The 17,050-nt window shown below is 45.0% G+C and overlaps 1 protein-coding gene across 1 annotated transcript; it reads right to left on the bottom strand.

Moving 5' to 3' along the window:
- Positions 1 to 5,997: 5,997 nt before the first annotated feature.
- C7H1orf52 (chromosome 7 C1orf52 homolog) lies at positions 5,998 to 15,220 on the bottom strand. The gene is made up of 3 exons (XM_056532513.1): positions 14,887 to 15,220; positions 10,326 to 10,530; positions 5,998 to 6,723 (listed from the first exon to the last, which is right to left on the bottom strand). The coding sequence occupies exons 1-3, from the start codon at positions 15,133 to 15,135 to the stop codon at positions 6,671 to 6,673; spliced, it is 507 nt and encodes a 168-aa protein (XP_056388488.1). The 5' UTR covers positions 15,136 to 15,220; the 3' UTR covers positions 5,998 to 6,670.
- Between the last annotated feature and the right edge of the window lie 1,830 nt (positions 15,221 to 17,050).

Genomic DNA, 17,050 nt, shown 5'->3' with positions numbered 1-17,050 from the left:
TGTCTTGGCTGAGGAGTCTTAATTTCAGCTGCGACATTGAGATGGCAGGGTCAGAATTTGGGGTAAATAACATGAAAGCCATGGATGCATCCTGCCTTGTATCAGCGGGTCAGGCTGCTGGTGGTGTAATGGTGGTGGTGGGGGGGTATATTTTCTGGGCATACTTTGGGTCCCTTAGTACCAACTGAGGCAGGTATAAACGACAGACTACCTGAGTATTGTTACTGACCATGTCCATCCCTATGGACTGTGTGATGTCATCATGTCCATATGGAGGAACTGTGTGATGTCATCATGTCCATATGGAGGAACTGTGTGATGTCATCATGTCCATATGGAGGAACTGTGTGATGTCATCATGTCCATATGGAGGAACTGTGTGATGTCATCATGTCCATATGGAGGGACTGTGTGATGTCATCATGTCCATATGGAGGAACTGTGTGATGTCATCATGTCCATATGGAGGAACTTTGTGATGTCATCATGTCCATATGGAGGAACTGTGTGATGTCATCATGTCCATATGGAGGAACTGTGTGATGTCTTCATGTCCATATGGTGGAACTGTGTGATGTCATCATATCCATATGGGGGAACTGCGTGATGTCATCATATCCATATGGAGGAACTGTGTGATGTCATCATATCCATATGGGGGAACTGCGTGATGTCATCATGTCCATATGGAGGAACTTTGTGATGTCATCATGTCCATATGGAGGAACTGTGTGATGTCTTCATGTCCATATGGTGGAACTGTGTGATGTCATCATGTCCATATGGAGGAACTGCGTGATGTCATCATGTCCATATGGAGGAACTGTGTGATGTCATCATGTCCATATGGAGGAACTGTGTGATGTCATCATGTCCATATGGAGGAACTGTGTGATGTCATCATGTCCATATGGAGGAACTTTGTGATGTCATCATGTCCATATGGAGGAACTGTGTGATGTCATCATGTCCATATGGAGGAACTGTGTGATGTCATCATGTCCATATGGAGGAACTGTGTGATATCATTATATCCATATGGAGGAACTGTGTGATGTCTTCATGTCCATATGGTGGAACTGTGTGATGTCATCATATCCATATGGGGGAACTGCGTGATGTCATCATATCCATATGGAGGAACTGTGTGATGTCATCATATCCATATGGGGGAACTGCGTGATGTCATCATGTCCATATGGAGGAACTGCGTGATGTCATCATGTCCATATGGAGGAACGGTGTGATGTCATCATGTCCATATGGAGGAACTGTGTGATGTCATCATGTCCATATGAAGGAACTGTGTGATGTCATCATGTCCATATGGAAGAACTGTGTGATGTCATCATGTCCATATGGAGGAACTATGTGATGTCATCATGTCCATATGGATGAACTGTGTGATGTCATCATGTCTATATGGAAGAACTGTGTGATGTCATCATGTCCATATGGAGGAACTGTGTGATGTCATCATGTCCATATGGAGGAACTGTGTGATGTCATCATGTCCATATGGAGGAACTGTGTGATGTAATCATGTCCATATGGAGGAACTGTGTGATGTCATCATGTCCATATGGAGGAACTGTGTGATGTCATCATGTCCATATGGAGCAAAATCTCAGAGGAATATTTCCAGCACCTTTTAGAAATTATACTACGAAGAATGGAGACAGACGGGGTCCGACTTGATACCAGGAAGATGTACCCAACAGTGGTAAGAATAGTGGTTGGTGAATTCCGTATGGATACTACGGTTTTTATTATTATTTGTGGCTGTATATGGCACAGATTTGTTACTCATAACTAAAGCTCCCAAATGCATTACAGCGTGTTACATTCCATTTTCATCTTTTCAAGTAGATTTTGTGATATCGTAAAAAACAAATGTTGACATTTAGAGACTGCTGCCCTTTATTGCAGCACTTTATGCCTGTGCCGTTTTGGGCTCTGTTCGCATTTGTACTGTAGGTTCTGAAGTGTTGTCCTATCAGACAAGAGGAAAAATTCACAAGACACCACAGGGGAAACTCCATATAAAAGTCAAGGAGGTCTGGTGGGTTTGGCTGCTGTTTGTTGTATGATGGATCCAGCAAAAGCCACAATGCAAATTATTACTATTACAGATGGTCCCATGATTTTTGTTTTGGTTTTAATCATGTGCACATGTGATGTGAACCTGTCCCTCCCCTTCCTGTGGGAATAGGGAATACACCCTGAAGTATATAAAGGTGCCTCATTTGAGGATCTATAGGTTATGAGTAAGGATCAATAGATCGGAAACGTGTCAGCTCTGTTTGGGACCCCCATCTTTTTGTGCAATATTTTATATTTTGATATGTCCATTGTTTGTCTGCCACCGTGAAGGTTTTTAAGGAAGATACCTGAATAAAGATTTATAATTTTTTTACTTCTACTTGCTGGCTTTTCTAGTTTTTCTTCATTTACAAATCTGTTTAACTTTCCGGCACCAGCTTAAAGCTGCTGAAGAAAAGTGCTATGGAGGACTTGAAACGTGTCCAGCTCCGCTACTAACGCCACATATATCCAGCCTCTATATTGGAATACAGCTATTGAGCTTATATGGCATCCGCTAAGCCCCAGGTACTTATGCGCATTGCCACGGCCACGAGGACGCCACATACCCTCAGACCGCATCGGGGATTACCTGTACAGCCTAAAAAAAAATGGATCTATCATCATTGCTGTAACTTCTGAGACGGCTGAGTCTCTATCAGCATATGCCACATATAATAGGACCGTGAATTTGAACATTCTTTCCGCGCATTCTACGCGATTTGGAGAAATTCACGGCTCATTGAAGCGCTGCAGTCCCCATCATTGAAACGCTGCAGTCCCCATCATTGAAGCGCTGCAGTCCCCATCATTGAAGCCCACTATCACCGCTATCCATATGAGATTGCCGAGTCTCTAAGCGTCGATCTATCCTTCAGCTCTTCAGTACTGCAAGTATACTTATTAGTTAACATTGCTACTGTTTGCTCATAAACACTGCTCGTATACCAGACATTGCTACATTGGTACCATGCAATAATTGTTACATTGTTGCCAACGGATACCACTCATTCTACAAACAGCGCATTGAACAGTACAATTTTGCACTTTACGTATTCATTTCTATTCAAAAGACACATGCACCACTATTTTATTCTTACAGGCTGGAATATCCACAGACGTGTGGCTTTTATTGATTGTATTTTATTACATATTTTTATATTATAATGTATTCTATGCTATGTAATTTTATAATTTATTAAATTGTATTTTGTGTCCCCGCTGACCCACAAGGGCCCTGTGCGTCACGGAGCACATTATATATTTGAAACAATTAATTAATAAATGTCTGTCCAGTATTCAAGATCCTGAGCCTCAATTTTCCTTTTAATCATTTACAAATCTGTTTAACTTTCTAGTAGGGATCGACCGATATCGTTTTTTTTAGGGCCGATACCGATAATCGGTGGAGGTTAGGGCCGATAGCCGATAACTTATACCGATATTCCGGTATAAGTTATCGGCTATTTATCCCCCCGCGACACCGCTGCAGAGCATTGATTTAAAGCGGGTGCTTTAAATCAATGCACTGCAGTGGCTTTTGCGGTGCCATAGGCTGCCGCCGCCACCCGCTTCTCTCCCCTACCTGTCAGTGTGCTCCGGGCCATCCATCCTTCCTTCCTGTAGTGTCTGGCGGCATTCCGGGTGGAGGGTGCACCGGTCCTGGCTGTCGTCCTTCCCCGTGACGTCACGGCGTAGCGGCGTCTATGCAGCGTACTAGGCCGGAGCCTGCCCGGAGTGGAGAAGAGGACCCCCGGACACTACAGACAGGAAGGATGGCCCGGACCACACCCATTACCGGTAAGTTTATTTATTTTTATTTTTTTATTGACTCGGAGGGTGGGGGAGGGGCCCGACCGGTATAGCGGTATGGGCAAAAATCCATACCAGTATACCGCCCAGCACTACGGTGGGGGGTGCGACGCGGTGGAACGGGGGGGGGGGGGTAGGGTGGCGGGGGGGTGGTGTTGTTCGCGGTGCGGCGGGTCGGGGGCTGTCCGGGGGGGGGGGGGCGGGGCATTATCGGCAAGGTAATTGCCGATACCGATAATGCCCAAAATCGTGATTATCGGCCGATAATATCGGCCATACCGATAATCGGTCGATCCCTACTTTCTAGCACCAGTTGATTTAAAAAAACATAAAAAATAAATGTTTTCCACCGGAGTACCCCTTTAACCCATTAAGCCAATTTTATTTTTACGTTTTCGTTTTTCCCTCCGCGCATTCAAAAAATCATAACTTTTATATTTTCATCCACAGACTAGTATGAGGGCTTGTTTTTTGCACGACCAGTTGTCCATTGTAATGCCATCACTCACTTTACCATAAAATGTATGGCGCAGCCAAAAAAATACTATTTGTGTGTGGAAATTAAAAAGAAAACCACAATTTTGCAAACTTTGGAAGGTTTTGTTTTCACGCCGTACAATTTATGGTAAAAATGACATGTGTTCTTTATTCTTTGAGTCAATACGATTAAAATGATACCCATTATTATACACTTTTCTATTACTGTTGCGCTTAAAAAAAAAAAATCGCAAACTGTTTAACCAAATTAGTACGTTTAAAATCCCCCTATTTTGAAGACCTATAACTTTTTCATTTTTCTGTATAAGCGGTGGTATGAGGGCTCATTTTTTGCGCCGTGATCTGTACTTTTTATTGATACCATATTTGCTTATATAAAAATTTTTATATTTTTTTGGGGAATAAAATGTTATAAAAAAAGCAGCTTTTTTTTATTAATTTTTTTTTACATTCACAACGTTCACCGTACGGAATCATTAAAATTTTATTTTAATAGTTGGGATATTTACGCACGCGGCGATACCAAATATGTATATAAAAATTATTATTATTTTTTTTACACTTTTTGGGGTGAAATAGGGAAAATGGGACAATTCACATTTTTATTGGGGGAGGGGTTTTTCACATTTTTATTTTTACACTTTAATAGTCCGCATAGGAGACATAGGGCCATCGATTTGATTGCTAATACTGTTCAGTGCTATGTATAGGACACAGCACTGATCAGCATTATCGGTCATCTTCTGCTCTGGTCTGCTCGATCTTAGACCACAGCAGAAGACCCTGGGAGACGGCCGGAGGCAGGTGAGGGGAACTCCGACCGCCATGCTGGATGATCGGACCGCGATGCTGCAGATGCCGTGATCTGTATTGAGGGGTTAATGGCGGACATCCGCGCAATCGAGGTTGTCCACCATTACGGGCGGGTCCCTGGCCTGCTATCAGCAGACAGGACCTGCCGCGCATGACATAGGACGTATGCATAGGACGTAAATGTACATCCTGGCGCAACTAAGTACCAGCTCACCAGGACATACATTTACGTCCAGCGTCGTTAAGGGGTTAAGGTGCATCTTGATATATTAGGGTTGTATTATGCTGTATAATTATAGGTATTGAGTGCTGATTATTGGAGGATCCCACTAGAGATGAGCGAACTTACAGTAAATTCGATTCGTCACGAACTTCTCGGCTCGGCAGTTGATGACTTTTCCTGCATAAATTAGTTCAGCTTTCCGGTGCTCCGTTGGGCTGGAAAAGGTGGATACAGTCCTAGGAGACTCTTTCCTAGGACTGTATCCACCTTTTCCAGCCCACCGGAGCACCTGAAGGCTGAACTAATTCACGCAGGATAAGTCATCAACTGCCGAGCCGAGAAGTTTGTGACGAATCGAATTTACTGTAAGTTCGCCCATCTCTAGAACCCACTATAGCGGTATATATGTTTTTTATAGGGGGGGGGTTTCTGTCGTCTTTTTTGTAATTACATATGTTACCAATAAAATAAGGTGAATAATGTTTTTTTTTACCTTAGATTTTTATTTTTTTTCCAAATGATATAAAATGTAAAAAAATTCCTAAATAAAAAATAGAATACAACCAATGTATGAAATGTAGATTTATTTCCAGTCTCCTATTTACATAATGATTTCTCTGCAGAATTCTTTCAATAACTTACTCTGTAATGCGCTCCTTTATAAAAGGCTTCTAACACAATGCAGACAAGTGGCAGAACCAAACTGCATTATTATCAGTGTAAAATAAAAATATGAATGTATTGCTGGACAGGGGCCAGGGGCCCCTTATGGCTCCTTACATTCACCAAGACTAGCACCTTATACTACACCCAACGTCCTAAGACATAAAGTACTGCAGCCAAGACAATTGTGCTTAAACATGAGTAAATACTGACACGCGAAAGATCTACACCAATGTCCAGCCTGCGGCAAAATTTACATCTCTTGGCGTGGGAGAGCATGCTGGGAGTTGTAGTTTTGCCACAGGTTACAGACCATTGGTCTACACCAGTGTTTCCCAACCAGGATGCCTCCAGCTGTTGCAAAACTACAATTCCCAGCATGCCCGGACAGCCGGAGGCTGTCCGGGCATGCTGGGAGTTGTAGTTTTGCAACAGCTGGAGGCACCCTGGTTGGGGGGGGACCCTAGTCTACACACTCAGATATGGAGGTCGTCTGACAGATGGATGGCTTGAGAAGGGAGAGGCTTCTTATTCCCACCCATAGATCCTGGCGCTCTGGGTCGGTACCACAGTGATCGGTCACACTTTGCGCTTTTTAGCGGTAGACGGTTCATCCTTTTCTTCTTCTTCCTCTGAAACAAGAAAATATTTTACTAACAGAGACCAGTGATGCTTCACCTTTTAAAGAGCACCTCTCATGATCTTGTTAAAGGGGTTATCCAGGAAAAATGCTTATATATATATATATATATATATATATATATATATATATATATATATATATATATATATATATATATATATATATATATATATCTCTATCTATATCCATCTATCTATATCCATCTATCTATATCCATCTATCTATATCCATCTATCTATATCCATCTATCTATCTATATATATATATATCCACTGGCTCCAAAAAGCTAAACAGATTTGTAAATTACTTCTATTAAAAAATCTTAATCCTTTCAGTACTTATGAGCTGCTGAAGTTGAGTTGTTCTTTTCTGTCTAAGTGCTCTCTGACACCTGTCTCGGGAACTGTCCAGAGTAGAAGCAAATCCCCATAGTAAACCTCTTCTACTCTGTGCAGTTCCCGAGACAAGCAGAGGTGTCAGCAAAGAGCACTGTTGCCAGACAGAAAAGAACAACTCGACTTCAGCAGCTGATAATTATTGGAAGGATTAAGATTTTTTTTAAAGAAGTAATTTACAAATTTGTTTAACTTTCTGGAGCCAGTTGATATATATCTATCTATCTATACATATAGATATAAGTTTTTTTCCTGGAACACCCCTTAAAATGTTATAATCCTCCCAGTTCCCTGCCCCCATCATGATAAACCATCCCGTCTTTATTTTTATTATTTGTTAGTTTTCTACCTTGACATTTCTCTGTATTTCCTGCTCAGTTTCAGTCAGATTCAAAGACTGGGAAGGGGCGTTCCCCAGCAGGCGTGACATCATCTGAAGCCATACAGGGGAGAACTTCCTCCCTCACTCTGCTACACACAGCCCAGAGCAGTTCAGTGTGAGATGATCTACGATTGGATAAGGCTGCACCCCCCCCCCCCTCAGCACTCCAGACTGCATTTCCTGATCTTGGACTTCTGCCAGGCCAGCAGGAGTCCAAAGTCTGTGCAAGAGATGGGAGGAAATGTGCTCTGGAAAAGTAGGGAGACACCTAGTGACAGCTTTTTTTTTTAACACAAATAAAACTTCATTTTTTATTTAAACAAAGTACATTGGAAAGATTTTTAATTTACCATAAGGAGTGCAAGAGCAAAAATTACTTTTAATGAGAGTCCTTGTTTAAGTTGGTTTAAAAATCTTTGAACATATAGAAAGAACACTGGGGCTACACCTTGTAAAAACAATTAGTGTTGTGATATTGGGTGATAATGGGGATACAGGTATTCGGAATACTATTGCCTAAACTTTACATATTAGCAAAATATTTAAAGGGGTACTCCGGTGAAAACCTTTTTTCTTTTAAATCAACTGGTGCCAGAAAGTTAAACAGATTTGTAAATTACTTCTATCAAAAAATCTTAATCCTTCCTGTACTTATTAGCTGCTCAATACTACAGAGGAAATTCTTTTCTTTTTGGAATTCTCTCTGATGACATCACGACCACAGTTCTCTTTGCTGACGTCATTATAATAATAATAACTCTTTATTTATTGTTGTCCTTAGTGGGATTTGAACCCAAGGCCCCCGCACTGCAAGGCAGCAGTGCTAACCACTGAGCCACCATGCTGCCCTTAGCATACATCTGCTATGCACGGTTGCTAAAATGGACAGAGATGTCAGCAGAGAGCACTGTGCTCATGATGTCATTAGTGTTCCAAAAAGAAAGGAATTTCCTCTGTAGCATTCAGCAGCTAATAAGTACTGGAAGGATTAAGATTTTTTTAATAGAAGTAATTTACAAATATGTTTAACTTTCTGGCACCAGTTGATTTAAAAGAAAAAAGGTTTTCACCGGAGTACCCCTTTAATAGCGTGCAAATGGTTTGATGAGGAAATACCTTGATTTGAAGCCTGGCTGAATCTGGTGGATAGAGTCAAAAAAATATGAAAAAATGAGAATTGGGAAATCAAAAAAGAAACTTTACCTTATTAAATAAGTTGCGGGGTCTCTGGTCATAGTTATTAATTTAATATTTTATTTTTTTCTCCATACTGGAAGGGAAGGGGGGGGGGGGGGTTGAAATGATGAATGGGTGATTTTATTTGAAATCCTGATATAAAATAATAAAAGTTTAAAGACTAATAATAATAGAAAAAAAAAATTTGGTTTAATGCAGTGTTTCCCAACCAGGGTGCCTCCAACTGTTGCAAAACCACAACTCCCAGCATGCCCTGACAGCCGAAGGTTGTTATAGCCTGATGGGAGTTGTAGATCTGCAGAAGCTGAATAGGGAATGGATGGAGACGTTGCTTTAATGCATTGTTTCCAAATCAGTGTGCCACGAACCGTTGCAAAACTACAACTCCCAGCATTTCCTGACAGTCAGTTCTTATCACAGCATAGCGGGAGTTGTAGTTAAACAGAAACTGGATAGCGGAAGGATGGCGAACATTGCTTTTCTTTCCAATGTTTCTCAACCAGCTGTTGCAAAACTACAACTCCCAGCATGCCCGGACAGCCGAAGGCTGTCCGGGCATGCTGGGTGTTGTAGTTTTGCAACAGCTGGATGCACGCTTGTTGGGAATCACTACTTTAATGATTACTTTAGACTAGGGAACGACCGATATCGATTTTTTAGGGCCGATACCGATAATCTGCGACCTTTCAGGTCGATAGCCAATAACTTATACCAATATTCCGTTATAAATTATCGGCTATTCCCCCCCCCCCAGATCAATGATTTAAAACGGACGCTTTAATTCAATGAACTGCAGCGGCTTTTGCGGGGCCAGAGAGCACTGCCCGCTTCTCTCCCCCTGCCTGTCCGGGTGTCCTCCCTAGTCCAACCACCGCCGCTGCCCCATTGCCTCCCCCATCCCCGATTTCATAATTTTCCTGTTCCCGGAGTCCGCGCTACTTCTGGCTCCGGTAATGTCGCGTTGAGGACGTCACTCGTCATTGCGCAGCGCGCAGGAGCCAGAAGTAGCGAGGACCCCGGGAATTATAAAAACGGGGATGGGGGAGGCAATGGGGCAGCAGCGGTGGTCTCTGGCCCGGGCGGGGCATTATCGTCAAGGTAATTGCCGATACCGATAATGTCCAAAATCGTGAATATCGGCCATAACCGATAATCTGTCGATCCCTACTTTAGACCAAGGCTGGACACGCGTTAGGTGACCATGTCGCCCACACCTGCTGCAACTGCATGAATTTGGAAGGTCTTTACTAGAGATGAGCGAACTTACAGTAAATTCGATTCGTCACAAACTTCTCGGCTCGGCAGTTGATGACTTATCCTGCATCAATTAGTTCAGCTTTCCGGTGCTCCGGAAAAGGTGGATACAGTCCTAGGAAAGAGTCTCCTAGGACTGTATCCACCTTTTCCAGCCCACGGGAGCACCTGAAAGCTGAACTAATTTATGCAGAAAAAGTAATCAACTGCCGAGCCGAGAAGTTCGTGACGAATCGAATTTACTGTAAGTTCGCTCATCTCTAGTCTTTACAGCCTGGGCACAACTGTAAAGCATTCATACAGTCTCCGAACTGATATGGGTCACTGGGGATTTTAGTGACTTGTTTCTGCACAGTCTCTTACCAGGCTCAACCTCCTCTGCTTCTTCATCCGGCAGGAACTTTGGCTTGTTTGCCTGCTGGGGGGCGTCATCGCCATTGTCCTGGTACATACTGGACCATTTTATTGCCATGTCAAGCTCTGGGGGAGGACCTTTCTTTTCCTCCACCTCGTAGGTCACTGGGGGTGGGACCGCATTGTTCTTCCACAATTTAAATTCTCGAGGCGGCTGTTCAATAAGAAAACATGCAAAAAAAAAATACAAAAATTTATAAAACAAATAAACATGTAAAGCAAAATTCAAGAAAAAAAAAAATACACCGTAGTGCTGGGCGGTATACCAGTATGGATTTTTGCCCATACCGCTATACCGGTCTGGCCCCTCCCCCACCCTCCGAGTCAATAAAAAAAATTAAACTTACCCGTAATGGGGGTGGTCCGGGCCATCCATCCTTCCTGTAGTGTCCGGTGGCATTCCGGGTGGAGGGTGAACCGGTCCGGGCTGTCCTTCTTCTCCGGGGGTCATCTTCTCCACGCCGGGCAGGCTCCGGCCTAGTACGCTGCATAGACGCCGCTACGCCGTGACGTCAGGTGCGTCGCTGCACACGGGCGTCACTGCACAGCGGCGTCTATGCAGCGTACTAGGCCGGAGCCTGCCCGGAGTGGAGAAGATGACCCCCGGAGAAGAAGGACAGCCCGGACCGGTTCACCCTCCACCCGGAATGCCGCCGGACACTACAGGAAGGATGGATGGCCCGGACCACCCTGACAGGTAGGGGGAGAGAAGCGGGTGGCGGCGGCCTATGGCACCGCAAAAGCCACTGCAGTGCATTGATTTAAAGCGCCTGCTTTAAATCAATGATCTGCAGCGGTGTCGAGGGGGGATAAATAGCCGATAACTTATATCGGTATAAGTTATAGGCTATCGGCCCTAACCTCCACCGATTATCAGTATCGGCCCTAAAAAAACGATATCGGTCAATCCCTAGTCAATGGGAACCGTACAGAACTGTATGTGTGTACGGTTCCATCCGGTTTTCACCATACGGTTTTTGACTCTGCACAGTTTTTTTTCTTGGAATTTCAATCAAACAAGTGAAACTTTATTCATAATGGAATGAAAAGTTAAAAACGTATACGTTTTTTTCTTTAAAAGAGGATGCAACCACACATCATTTTTCAAACTGTATACAGATTAAAATTTGTACACACGTTTTGATACAGTTTAGTCAGGTTTTGAGGGATCCGTTTTTCATTAAAAACCTGATATGGGAACTGTACTGCAAAAACGTGGTGTGGACCCAGCCTTAGGGTGCGTTCACGTTGATTCAAGAGGAATTTACTCGAGTAATTCCTCTTGAATTCTCCGCTCCAAATTAATGCACATCTTCTCTGCCCATTGACGTTAATGTTTTTTCCGCTGTCCTGTTCACCAGGGCTGTGGAGTCGAAGTCGAAGTCGGACGAAATGTTGGGTACCTGGAGTCGGCAAACAATGCACCAACTCATACTAAATTTAGATTGAATAAAAAAAAAAGGAAGTTTAAATGTCCCAATTCACAAAAAGTTATAATTAATGATTTCTCTACTGTAAGAATAAAGACCAATGCATGCAGTGCCTCACGTAACCGCAAAACGAACACGTTAAGTGACCGTGTAGAAGCTTTTCACGTGCTTCACTATATGGCACGCAACGCACAATTAGGAGCGGCAATACTTCTACTTTCCATAGTGTTGTGTCCTGCTGTTACAGGGAACCCATGGGTAACCTAGCCTCTCACTGATAAGGGGTTAAGGAAATATGTTTTCTGCAGGACTAGAGACACTTGTATAAGTGAAGGGAATGGAGGGTCAATAGTTCAAGACTGCAGCTGTAAACCATTGGAAAAAGGCTATAAAAACTTGTAAACTCGATTGTTAGCTTAAAGGGGTACTCCGCCCCCTAGACATCTTATCCCCTATCCAAAGGATAGGGGATAAGATGTCAGATCGCAGGGGTCCTGCTGCGGCACCGCGCACAGAGTGTACAGTATTCCAAAATTATTCCTCAGTGTGAACGCACCCTTATAGGGATGTCCCGATACCGGTAATGTGACCAACGCTATCCCCGATACCTGTGCACACTACTGAACTATGCAGCGTGCGCCATAGCCAGGACCTGTGACTAACACTGAACATCACCGATCGCAGTGATGTCCGACATTAACCCTCTAGACGCCGTGATCAAAGTTGATTTTCGGCGTCTAAAAGTCCTAAAACAACTGCAGGTTAGCTCAGGGATGCTGATCGGGATCTGACCGTTGTCCCGATCAGCTGAGAGGACGGCCCCTTACCGTGCTCCGCACTGTCTGATCGTTGCTCCAATACTGCAGCCAGCCATGGCAGGCAGTAGTAAAGGAGCTCTGATAACACTGATCAATGCTGTGCTATGGCATAGCATTGATCAGTGTATGCAAACTACAGATTGCATGTAATAGTCCACTATGGAGGCTAAAAAAGTGAAAAAAAATTATAATAATTATTAGGCCCCTTTCACACTACGGATATCATCCTGTTTTTTTTTTTTTTTTTTTTTTTACTGTAGTTATGGATGAAAAAAAAAACTGATGCAATAACCGGTAATAACGGATGATAACTGATGACCATCATCTATTATTTTTAATGGGTCTTTGTTAAAAAAAAAAAAACCTGATGTTGTTCATCCGTTATTACCAGTTACATCCGTTTTTTTTTTAATCAGGTTATTAACCCTATTATTGAAAAGCTGTACTGAGCATGCTCAGTACAAAAAACGGATGTTAAAAAACCTGACAAAAACTGACTTTTTTTTTTTTTTTTTTTTTTTAACATCCGGTTCCCATAGACTTCAATGTTAAATTTTAATGTTGGGTTTTTCGCCATATTTATTTATTTATTTTTTTACCGGACCAAAAATTAGTGCATGCACCGTCTTTTGTGGCGGCAAAAATAACTGACATTAGTAAAAAACGGACATGCCTGATGCAAAAGGATTTTGACATGAATGGGATTTTTTGCCGGTCGTTTTCAGGCGTACCTGAAGTGTGAAAGGGGCCGGAGATTGAGATCAGACATCTTACCGCCTGCCTATCCTTTGGATAGGGGATAAAATGTCAAGAGGTGGAGTACCCCTTTAAATATTATCTACTATCAGGATAGGATCTATCTAGATCACTGGTCTCCAAACTGTGGACCTCCATCTGAAAACTACAACTCCCAGCATTCAAAAGAAATAAGCTGCCTCCAGAGCTGTGTAGCATTACATCTTTCCATACAGAACACGTGCATGCTCATCTCACCCGAGCACGCATATGTATTTAGGAGGATGTGAAGAATAGTTGTCGGCTGAATGACGGCTATAGCAGTTGTGCGTCCTCCGGCTTAGTAGCTTCATTGTACTGAATCTGATGACTCGATTATAATTCAGATTTCTAGGCAGGGTTTATAGGGTTAAAGGGACACTCCGCTCCCAACATCCTTATAAAGCTTCTTATGTGATTACAACCTGTCTGCAGATCTATAAGCCTCTGTCAGTGCTTCCCAACCAGGGCACCTCCAGCTGTTGCAAAACTACAACTCCCAGCATGCCCGGACAGCCGTTGGCTGTCCGGGCATGCTGGGAGTTGTAGTTTTGCAACAGCTGGAGGTGCTCTGGTTGGGAAGCACTGCTCTACGTGTCTGATGCCTCCTGTCTATATTCTTTCACACAGTAGTTTGCAAATGTATTCAACTCCTTGGACTTTTTTTTTTTTCTTTCCTATTTTGCTACTGGTACAAACTGGAATTCATACAGATGTTTATCATTTCATGAACACAACAAACAGTAACTTAAATGTAATAAAATACCTTTTACTGTGACACTAATAAAACGTTTACATCTGTTGGATACAAAAGTATTAACTTCTCACCATGACAAAATGTAAAAAAGTCCAAGGGGTGTGAATACTTATGCAAGTATATATGCTGTATATAATACACTACCTGCTCTACCAACCCCGTCCCACAGTGCCCTCTCCATCCCCCGCGGTATTTGTTCCACCGGCCCCACAGCGCCCCCTCTGTCCCTCGCAGTACCTGCTCCCCCGGCCCCACAGCGCCCCCCTCTGTACTTGCTACCCCGGCTCCACAGCGCCCCCTCTGTCCCCCGCGGTACTTGCTCCCCCGGCTCCACAGCGACCCCTCTGTCCCCCCCCCCAGTACCTGCTCCCCAGCCCCACAGCGCCCCATATGTCCCCCAGCTCCACAGCGCCCCCCTCTGTCCCCCCTCAGTACTTGCTCCCCACAGCGCCCCCTCAGTACTTGTTCCTCCGGCCCCACAGCGCCCCCTCTGTCCCCCGTGGTTATTAACTCCTTCGGCCCCACAGCGCCCCCTCTGTCCCCCTCAGTACTTGTTCCTCCGGCCCCACAGCGCCCCCTCTGTCCCCCTCAGTACTTATTCCTCCGGCCCCACAGCGCCCCCTCTGTCCCCCTCAGTACTTGCTCCCCCGGCCCCACAGCGCCCCCTCTGTCCCCCTCAGTACTTGCTCCCCCGGCCCCACAGCGCCCCCTCTGTCCCCCGCGGTTATTACCTCCTCCGGGGGCCGCACCAGGCGCTTCTCCCAGTTGATGGGCTTGCTGCTGGGGGCGCTGAGGAAAGATGGACGGGACACGGTCTGGAAGAGCTCATCCGGGCCCGGCAGCATCTGGGAGGGCAGCGGCCTCTTCACCGCCGCCTTCACCTTCTCCTCCTCGGCCTCCTCATCGCTGCTGTCCGAGCTAGAGCTGCCATAGGCGGCGAAGTAACTGAGAGGATCCCGGTCCTCCTCCGGAGCCGCCATTGTGCAGCCGATAATCCTGTCCCGGGAAACAGACACTTCCGGGTGCTGAACTGTACGGGGACAGATGGCGGCGGAGCCTCCTCCTAGTCATGGCCGCAAGAAATGTCACTGCAGCCCAACTGTGTCCCTATAGATAGTGCCAGCGCCGTGCCCATAATAAGTGTGAGCTAGAGAGTGCCCCCATATATAGTGCCAGTCAGAGAGTGCCCCATAATAAGTTCAAGCTAGAGAGTGCCCCCATATATAGTGCCAGTGCAGTGCCCCATAATAAGTGCGAGCTAGAGAGTGCCCCCATATATAGTGCTAGCCAGAGAGCCCCCTCATAATAAGTGCAAGCTAGAGAGTGCCCCCATATATAGTGCCAGTCAGAGAGTGCCCCATAATAAGTTCAAGCTAGAGAGTGCCCCCATATATAGTGCCAGTGCAGTGCCCCATAATAAGTGCGAGCTAGAGAGTGCCCCCAATATATAGTGCTAGCCAGAGAGCCCCCTCATAATAAGTGCGAGCTAGAGAGTGCCCCCATATATAGTGCCAGGCAGAGAGTGCCCCATAATAAGTTCAAGCTAGAGAGTGCCCCCATATATAGTGCCAGTGCAGTGCCCTATAATAAGTGCGAGCTAGAGAGTGCCCCCATATATAGTGCTAGCCAGAGAGCCCCCTCATAATAAGTGCGAGCTAGAGAGTGCCCCCATATATAGTGCCAGGCAGAGAGTGCCCCATAATAAGTTCAAGCTAGAGAGTGCCCCCATATATAGTGCCAGTGCAGTGCCCTATAATAAGTGCGAGCTAGAGAGTGCCCCATAATAAGTGTGAGCTAGAGAGTGCCCCCATATATAGTGCTAGTCAGAGAGCACCCTCATAATAAGTGCGAGCTAAAGAGTGCCCCCATATATAGTGCCAGTCAGAGAGTGCCCCATAATAAGTTGAAGCTAGAGAGTGCCCCCATATATAGTGCCAGCGCAGTGCCCCATAATAAGTGCGAGCTAGAGAGTGCCCCATATATAGTGCCATCCGCAGTGCCCCATAAGTGTGAGCTAGAGAGTGCCCCATATATAGTGCCAGCCGCAGTGCCCCATAATAAGTGCGAGCTAGAGAGTGCCCCCATATATAGTGCCAGCCGCAGTGCCCCATAATAAGTGTGAGCTAGAGAGTGCCCCCATATATAGTGCCAGCCGCAGTGCCTCATAGTAAGTGTGAGCTGGAGAGTGCCCCATATATAGTGCCAGTCAGAGAGTACCCTCATAATAAGTGCGAGCTAGAGAGTGCCCCCATATATAGTGCTAGCCAGAGAGCACCCTCATAATAAGTGCAAGCTAGAGAGTGCCCCCATATATAGTGCCAGTCAGAGAGTGCCCCATAATAAGTTCAAGCTAGAGAGTGCCCCCATATATAGTGCCAGTGCAGTGCCCCATAATAAGTGCGAGCTAGAGAGTGCCCCCATATATAGTGCTAGCCAGAGAGCCCCCTCATAATAAGTGCGAGCTAGAGAGTTCCCCCATATATAGTGCCAGTCAGAGAGTGCCCCATAATAAGTTCAAGCTAGAGAGTGCCCCCATATATAGTGCCAGTGCAGTGCCCTATAATAAGTGCGAGCTAGAGCGTGCCCCCATATATAGTGCTAGTCAGAGAGCACCCTCATAATAAGTGCGAGCTAAAGAGTGCCCCCATATATAGTGCCAGTCAGAGAGTGCCCCATATATAGTGCCAGCGCAGTGCCCCATAATAAGTGCGAGCTAGAGAGTGCCCCATATATAGTGCCAGCCGCAGTGCCCCATAATAAGTGCGAGCTAGAGAGTGCCCCATATAAAGCTCCAGCCGCAGTGCCCCATAATAAGTGTGAGCTAGAGAGTGCCCCCATATATAGTGCCAGCCGCAGTGCCCCATAATAAGTGCGAGCTAGAGAGTGCCCCCATAT

This window comes from Hyla sarda, chromosome 7, assembly GCF_029499605.1.
Source record: "Hyla sarda isolate aHylSar1 chromosome 7, aHylSar1.hap1, whole genome shotgun sequence".
Taxonomy (NCBI): Eukaryota; Metazoa; Chordata; class Amphibia; order Anura; family Hylidae; genus Hyla; species Hyla sarda.
Note: the sequence above shows the minus strand (reverse complement) of the source record. Positions and strands in the feature narration are given on the sequence as shown.

Excerpts from the sequence above, each read along its gene's own strand:
- C7H1orf52 (XM_056532513.1), bottom strand. The coding sequence starts at position 15,135 with ATGGCGGCTCCGGAGGAGGACCGGGATCCTCTCAGTTACTTCGCCGCC. Across the intron at positions 10,531-14,886 it reads TGGTGCGGCCCCCGGAGGAG|CCGCCTCGAGAATTTAAATT; the intron begins GTAATAACCGCG and ends CTTATTGAACAG. Across the intron at positions 6,724-10,325 it reads AGCAGAGGAGGTTGAGCCTG|AGGAAGAAGAAGAAAAGGAT; the intron begins GTAAGAGACTGT and ends TTCTTGTTTCAG.